This window comes from Calliphora vicina, chromosome 5 (genome assembly GCF_958450345.1).
Source record: "Calliphora vicina chromosome 5, idCalVici1.1, whole genome shotgun sequence".
Lineage (NCBI taxonomy): Eukaryota > Metazoa > Arthropoda > Insecta > Diptera > Calliphoridae > Calliphora > Calliphora vicina.
In genome coordinates this window covers 101732804-101741253 of record NC_088784.1, presented here as the reverse complement: position 1 = coordinate 101741253, position 8450 = coordinate 101732804, and the positions used below count along the sequence as shown (strand labels likewise).

General features: G+C 27.7%; 1 protein-coding gene across 1 annotated transcript; it reads left to right on the top strand.

The window, feature by feature from the left end:
- The first annotated feature begins 691 nt into the window (after nt 1-691).
- CycH (cyclin H) lies at nt 692-2239 on the top strand. Its single transcript, XM_065511916.1, has 6 exons — nt 692-823; nt 896-1092; nt 1152-1353; nt 1414-1642; nt 1705-1816; nt 2038-2239. The coding sequence occupies exons 1-6, from the start codon at nt 707-709 to the stop codon at nt 2153-2155; spliced, it is 975 nt and encodes a 324-aa protein (XP_065367988.1). The 5' UTR covers nt 692-706; the 3' UTR covers nt 2156-2239.
- Nucleotides 2240-8450: the final 6211 nt, after the last annotated feature.

The following is an 8450-nucleotide window of genomic DNA, read 5'->3' as shown; positions in this document are numbered from 1 at the left end:
AATTTTCTAAATATATGAGAAATTTACTATTATATACAAGCAAAAAGAATACTAAAATGCAAGCTGATTCGACGATCTTATGCAAAAAAATAATATAATTTGTTTTTTATTATTATTTGTGGGAAGGAAAAATTCTAAAAAAAACTATAAAAAGCTTAAGAATAATTATTACGTTTTTAATTTTTATTTCAGCCAAGCATTTTATATTCGGCCCTGTTTTGTAAACTGAATCCAAGTAACGTTTTCATTTGTAAAACGGAACAATTGTAGGTGGTGTTTTGTCTACGAGTAAAGCTTGAATATCTGTAATACTCATTCGCTCTATAGTTCTATTTGTATAATATCTTTAGTTTAGTTTACCTAAAGCCTTTGGGGAAAGGTATCCTGATGAACTCGACTAAGCAATCAGAGAAATGCACATGGGAACTGATTGTATTTTTATTCATACATTGCGACTAGTCTCAATTGAAAATGAATGCGACTTACGGAGGGTTAAATGGTTCGATTAGTAATTTGTTCGTTTTTGAAAACGATTCGATTTATAGAACAGTTGCACTTTTCTAGGAGTTGTCAACACTGCTCACAACTGCAGCCAACTTCACAATTATTTAAAATAAATGTAAACAAACGAGAATTTGTGCAAAATTATTTCACGCAGTTTTGCAAATTTATTAAATAAAAAGAGAAAAATATAACAACCGGTAATATGTATCCCCTAAGTTCACAGAAAAAAGTTTGGACATTTAGCAACATGGATCAGTTGAATGAGTTGCGACACAAACGTAATCAAAACTTCATAGAAACTCATGGTCAAGATATGGATGTGAGAGTTTATAAATTAAATAACTTTCTTAATAGCAATAAATAATATGTGAAAAAATTTGTTTATTATTAGGAACAACATAGTGTGGAATACTTTTTAGATGCGTCAGAGGAACACTTGCTAATTAAACAATATGAAATTTATTTAAAAGATTTTTGCCGGCGTTTTGAGCCCATGATGCCAAAGTGTGTTGTAGGCACTGCATTCCATTACTTTAAAAGATTCTACTTACACAACTCCACCATGGACTATCATCCAAAAGAAATCTTGTATGTTTTAAATCAAATAGAATATGTTTAATGTATGTATAACCACTTTAATTTTTTAGAGCCACCGTTGTATATTTGGCGTGTAAAGTGGAAGAATTCAATGTATCGATTGGACAGTTTGTTAGCAACATAAAGGGGGATCGTAACAAAGCTATGGACATAATATTGTCCAATGAGTTGTTACTTATGCAACATCTCAATTACTATTTAACGGTGCATAATCCATATCGTCCCATTGAGGGTTTCCTAATAGACATTAAGGTAAGTAAATAATTAAGTTATGTATGTAAATTGTTTTTAAATGCAGCTGTATTTTTTTAGACTCGCAGTAACATGTCAAATCCTGAACGTTTGCGTCCCCATATAGATACTTTTATTGAGAAAACCTTCTTCACTGATGCCTGCCTTTTGTATGCTCCATCACAGATAGCCTTGGCCGCCATATTACATGCAGCCGGTCGTGAGCAAGAAAATCTCGATAGTTATGTGACGGATAATTTGTTAAATGGTGCCAGAGAAAAGCTACCGGCCTTAATTGAGGCCATACGCAGTATGTTTGATATATTCAGTATTTTCTTTTCCTTTTTTTACTATTACTGTTTCTTTTCTTAGAAATACGTTTAATGGTTAAACAGTATGAAATTCCACCTAGAGATCAAGTGAAAGCTATTGAAAAGAAATTGGAAAAATGTCGCAATCAGGAAAATAATCCAGATAGTGAAGTGTAAGCATGAAAACTGATTTTATAACTATGTTCAATAACAGTTGCTTGGTTATATGTTTTATTTGGAAAATTTAAGGAAATTTGAATTAGTTTTTAAATTAATCCTCCAATATAAGCATTAAAAAAAATATTTTTATTCTCTTAATGAGAACTTTGTATTGTAATTATTAAAATTTTATTTAAACTAAATTAATAATTTTATCTATTATTTTTAATTTCAGTTACAAGGAGCGCATGCGCAAAATGTATTGTGATGATGATTTAGATGTTGTCGAAGACACATCATATCACATAGCGGACTCCAGTGCAGATATGTCCGTGCTAAATATGAGCCAATAGCTGAAATAACCATGTTTTCTACTTGTTTAGTCTATATTTTTTTATGTTAAAACAACCGAATAAAATTTTTAAAATTAAAAATAATAGTTTAAAATTATTTCACTAGAGTGTATTAAGATCTGCCGATTGGACAGGCCACTTCAAAACAAGTATCACATTGGATTGTAACAACTCGCTTACAACAATAGAGGTAAGTTTGGGGTCATTGTCGTGCTGGAATCTCCAAACTACGAACATATTTTACTCAGCGTATGGATACATAACATCGTTTAAAAATCCGGTTGCAGTCATAGCATATTTTATGATATGAACTGGAACCATACCGTGCCCAGAAAAACAGCCCCACACCACAATATTGTCACCTCCGAACTTGACTGTCTTATTTGTGTACTTAGGGGGTCCAGTCTCTTTCCCTTCGGCCGTCTTATTGTATTTGGAATAATTGGAAAAAAGAACAGTATTCCATTTCTGTTTCGACCAGATTAAAACGGAGTTTTTTAGAATTAAGAGTTTTTTTCACTGGGCGGTAGCAACCAAGTAAATATGTATTGAAATGGCTGTAGATAGGATCTATTGTGAAACCCTTGAGAACTAGTTGTTTAGAGAAGAAATGAAATTAGAAAGAAAAGAAAGAATTAGGGTGATATAAAGAGAAATAAAGTGAAACCCCAATCCAAAAAAGAACAATATACGTAGAGACAGGGATTCCTAATATTCCACTGATAAAGCCTAATAGATTACATAGATCATATATAGCTATATCACCCAGTTCATCATGGAATTTTTCCCCCCGGATATTTTTGCTTGAGACCTTGTAATCTAGGACAGTTACACAGAATATGTTGTACTGTTTCTAGTTCCTCAATATCCTCGCATATCCAACAAAAGTCCTGTGTGCCTATATCTCATTCACCAATGAAGGCTCCTATTGAGCAGTGACCCGTTATCACTCCTACTAAAGATAATGGTTGCCTTTGCATCCAACTTGGTCAAATAGCCCTGGAGACCCTGCAATCCTACTACACCAGAATTGGTTCGTAGAGTCTCGGAATCTTTCGAAGATCAACCTATAGTAGTAACATACATAGCTGTAAAACATAATGATTTTTATTTATTTTATTTTTCTTTCTTGAAGAAGTTTAAACAAAAGTTTCCATTGTTTCGCCACATTTTTTAAATGTATTTTTGATAAACCTGAATGCTTAAGAATGCTAAATTGTATTATATTTTAATAGGAAGCCTAGTAAATTTTAATTTACTAAAATAAAAAAACGAGAAAAGATTTTAAGAAAAATTAAATTAAATTGAAAATCCCATAATTTTTTTTTCATTGAAAGTATAACAAATAGTTGGAATTATCTTGCAATTATAGTTCTCAAGATATTTAGAAATAACTATATTCTTTGCAAGGTGCCACGCCCACTAATTCAATCCCGACCTTTTTTCAGCCAAACTCCGTTCAGTGATAAGAAATTGATTCATACAGATATTCGAAAATAACTATTTACTTTGTATGCGAGGTGCAACACCCCCTGTTCCGATCCGTCCCATTTTTGGTTAGATTTAATACACTGATAAGAAATTAGTTCGTATAAAGACTGACACAATTATTGTTCTGCAGATATTCGAAAATTAATATTTACTTTGTATTGGTGGTGCCACGCCCATTTATCCAGTCATGTCCATTTTCAGCCAAGCTGCGCACAATGTTAACGAAATAAATCTCTGGGAGGTGCCATGCCCACTTGAAATTTCTAAATAAAAAGGAGCCTATTGTGTTTTTAAAATATTGTTACATTTTCAACTTTTAAAAACGGTGGTTTATTTCTTCTGAATAAACTGGATTCATATAAATTGGTATTAAATGCGCCAAGTAGTTTTGAAATTGTAACAACTCTATTTAAATTTACACAACAATTTAAATAGCCACGCTCTTTTAATACACACTTGTATTACGGTTGCTTACACAGCTTCATCTTCTAGAATTCTCATGAAGAATCTAACAAAAAAAACTAGAATGTTCTATCACCTAGAGCTTTTAAAGCTGCTTCACTGGTAATGTTGTCATACTTATAAACAATGTTGATAACACCCTTTATTAGAGGTTTATACTGATGTAAATGTTTATAAACTTAATGAATGTTTGCAAGCAGCCGTTGCAGACCTTTAAATACAAATTGATAATGCAATTTCGTAACAATATTTCACTTACCTTGTCTTTAAAAATATCTTTAAATTTTCTAACAAAATACACATTTTTAAGGTTTTCAACACTATTATGGAGAATGTTTTTTTTTACAAAATACTTATGTACTCAATATCGTGTGTAACCAACCTTATTTATTGTTTTCAAATATTTTTATTTTATTTATATTTTCTTTCTTTATTTTAATGATTTATGCTTAATAATAGTTTTTTTTTGCTTTGATTTAACAATGTTTAAGATAATTTTATTTTTAATGTTTTATTAGAATTAGGTTTCTTTATTTATTTAAAAAAGAAAGCTTTACAGTATCATTGTTTATTTTATAATTTATTTTCATATGAATATCAAACTTAACAAAATTTGCCGGCATTTATTAATACTATACTTAACATTTTTATAATTTTTTTAGATTTTTTTTAAAAAAATAAAATTTTGAAAATAATAAATATTAATATTCTAATTTTAATAAAATGCTAAAAAATTAAAGATTTATGAAATTCGTTAAACATCTATTTAAATTTTATGAAGACTAATTTATTAAAAATAAAAATTTACATTTTTTTAAAATGAATTTTTAAGCATATTTTTCAATCTTTAAATAAAACATACCGTTGGTTTTTAAAACTGGAGTCCCTTAATTAAAAATGTTTACAACTTTATATAAAAGCATACGTGAAAATTATTTAACGATTTTCAAAAACAAAAAACTATTTTGAAAATACATATTCTAGACTGGGAAACCTTAATTACTTTTTAAAACATAATGCACACATTTCAGTGGAAATATTCATAACCAGGTAAAACAAAATCTTGACTATGTTTTCCATTTAAATACCTACATATGTTAATATTTCGAAATTTGTTTGTCCCTATGTTTTAAGAACAAAATTTAATGTTTCTTTTTGAGTCCTTTTTAAAATATATGTAAGTATGTATTTACTCAGTTCGTGTACTTGTGAGATTTTCAGGTATAAGTTAAAACTAATAACAACTCAAGAGTACAGCAATAAAACTAATTGTTTGGCATTAGCTGTCTTCACACTAATCATATTTATGGCGTTTGGTCTGAATATCTAGGATTCATTTACTTAAAAATCCGTGAAATTTGTTGTTTTGTTTTTGTTGATTAACTGTGTTTTATACCTCAAAATATATGTATGCGGGCAGGTCACAGGTTTTGTAAGTAATTTATAACATCCAAATCCACTACCAAAGAAACCACTATTTTTTGAGAGTCTTCAGTTATGTTTACATTGATATCAAAAGGATAATATTACTCGTGGACACCTTTGATTGTAAACTTATGTAATTTGAGGTTAGATTTCACTGGGTGGATTTGTAACATGCCCACTATTGCCGTTATGGATTCATTGCCCATGATTTATCATTCTAGGTTTTATGTTCCGCTTAGGGTTCCTAATTTCCCGGGCATTTTACATTCCGGGAAATAACAAAAAAAAATCTCTTCATTCCCGGGAATTTATTATATTTTTTTGTAAAATATTTAAGAGGTCTGAATCAGAATATATATAAATAAATTTTAATCAGTTTTGTTGACATTATTTTCTTTAAAAATATGATCCCTTAGAAGTGTTAATGGCTATGCATATTAATAATTTCTTTAGGAACAACAGCATTTCCAATTGTATTTCAAAAATTTCTAATTGTATTTCAGAAAATTCCAATTGAATTTCTGAAATTTCCAATTATATTTCCAAATTTTCTGATTGTAATTCAGAATATTCCAATTATATTTCAGAAGTTACCATTTATATTTCAGAAATTTCTAATTGTATTTCAGAATTTTCCAATTGTATTTCAGAAATTTCCATTTCCATATTTTATAATAATAATATAAATATAAAATCATTGATCAAAATAACGCAAGCTCCGTCTTCATTTTCGAAGAAACAATGATGTCACCAGCGTGTAAACCGCACTTAACGGTGAATTTTGGAGTCTGTAGGGTCTGACTCCATATGCGACAATTTTGTTTATTAACAAATTTATCTAAATTTGGATAATTTTTGGTAGCGTTTTTCAAGCGTGCATCTATTTATGGTGATTTTACTGATCGTAAATGTCAAAAATTGAACGCGTATTATGACAGTTCCTTTGGCAGTTAAGTTCTTTCGTAAGTTCTAAGGGGGGTAGAAACACTCTTTATATCAAAAGGATTAAAAATATAAATAAAGTATATCAATAACTCCCATAGTTTTTCCGTACCTGTGATTTCAATTTGTCGAAAAAACTATATTTTTTGTCATATCTTGGCGAATAAGCTCAATTTCTATACTGTTATGAATTTTCAATAAAACCTATTCACGTTGTTATAATTCTAAATATACCTCGACAGTTTTACTAAAAGCGTATAGCTTTTAAATCGTGAAGGTCAAATTTAAAAATTTCCAAAATGTTGATTTCTAATATAAATATAACTAAATATTATATATTTTTGGTCAGATTTTTATGAAAATTGAGATAAATATATCTTGAAGTCCAGGGGGACGGTAACATTTTTTTTGGTGCACTCTATTGTACTTTTATATGTATATTCTGAATTATTGGTAAGTCAAAAAATCAAACTAAGTAGCAATCACTCAGCTTGTAAACTGGATGTCGAAGTTGTCAATCTGTATTTGGCCAAAATCTCCCCTTTATCTAAACATATTTTTCTAAAATATAAGAATGTCGACATGAATTTTTATCCTGGATTAAAAAAATGGAATTTTGATCAAACTTTTCCTTCCATAATTTCTGATATTTTCAACATCAGTCAAATCAGACCACAGCTATAGATGTTACAACTCCCTTATTCCGAACTTTGTAGCAAACCTATAACATATTTGAGTCAAATCTCAATTTTTCTACAAAATAAAATTTACAATTTTGTTACTTATTATTGCAGTTCTTTATCCTTTATTAAGTTCAAAATATGGGTAATTAATCTTACCTTGTAAAAGAAAAGTTATATATTTTGATTTCTAAAAGCGTAGGTCTGTATTAATTTAATGTAAGCCTTTTAATCTGATCAGCTGTTTATAAGAAGATACAAACTTATGGAAATGCTTTTTATTATTGCAAAAATCTGAAAATTCGAATATTAAAAAACATAAAGAAAGTTTTTTTTAAGTTATATTAAAAATTATTAAAAATAAAGGCTTTGAGCTTTTCAATAATCAAGCTTTAATATATCTCCATTATTATTGGAAGTTGGCTGCTTTTAAGGTTATAATTTATTAGAAATTTCTTTATATTCATAAATAAGCTATTGAAATAAACTATTTTGTTTAAATAATTTAGAATTGAAACTTTGGCTTTAATATTGAAAATAATTAGTAAACATTAGGTAGTTATTAATTATGAGAAAGCGGCATAGCTTTAAAATCTGTATAACTTTTATTTAAGATTGTTTTATGATAATAAACTTTTAAAATATTTTTTTACATAATTGAAAAGCTTTAAATATATAACTGAAAATTTTAAACTGAATTTTTCTAATTTAAGTTAGTAAAACAAATCTTTTTAAGTTTTTTGTCCAAATACTTGTTTAATTAAAGTACATACTTACAATTTTTATATATTTTATTTTAAACCAATATTATTTATATTGACAATTTTTGAAATTAATTTCGGCTTTAAATGTTAAGAATTATTTTATAAACATAAATTTATATACAAATTTCAAATATAATTTTATTAAATAAAATTAGCTTTAAGCTTAAGCTAATTAATATAAATTTTATAGATTTAAAAAACATAATTACATATTATTTTATTAATAAAATTAGCTTAAAGCTTAAGCTAATGAAGATAACATTTATAGATTTAGAAACAAATAATCATTAAAAATCATACAACTATACATAATATAAAACATTAATTTATAAAAAAAAACCAAAAATGTTGTTAAAGCTTTTTTAAGTTTACTTAAAGTTATTGGATTATAAATATAATTTCCATTATAATTTTTACACTTAAGTTTAATAATAAAAGTTTGTTTTTTTAAGAAAAGCTAAATTTAAAATTTAATTTAAGTTAAGTTAATAGGTACTTAAAGTTAGGGAGTTTTATTTTTTGTTTATAATA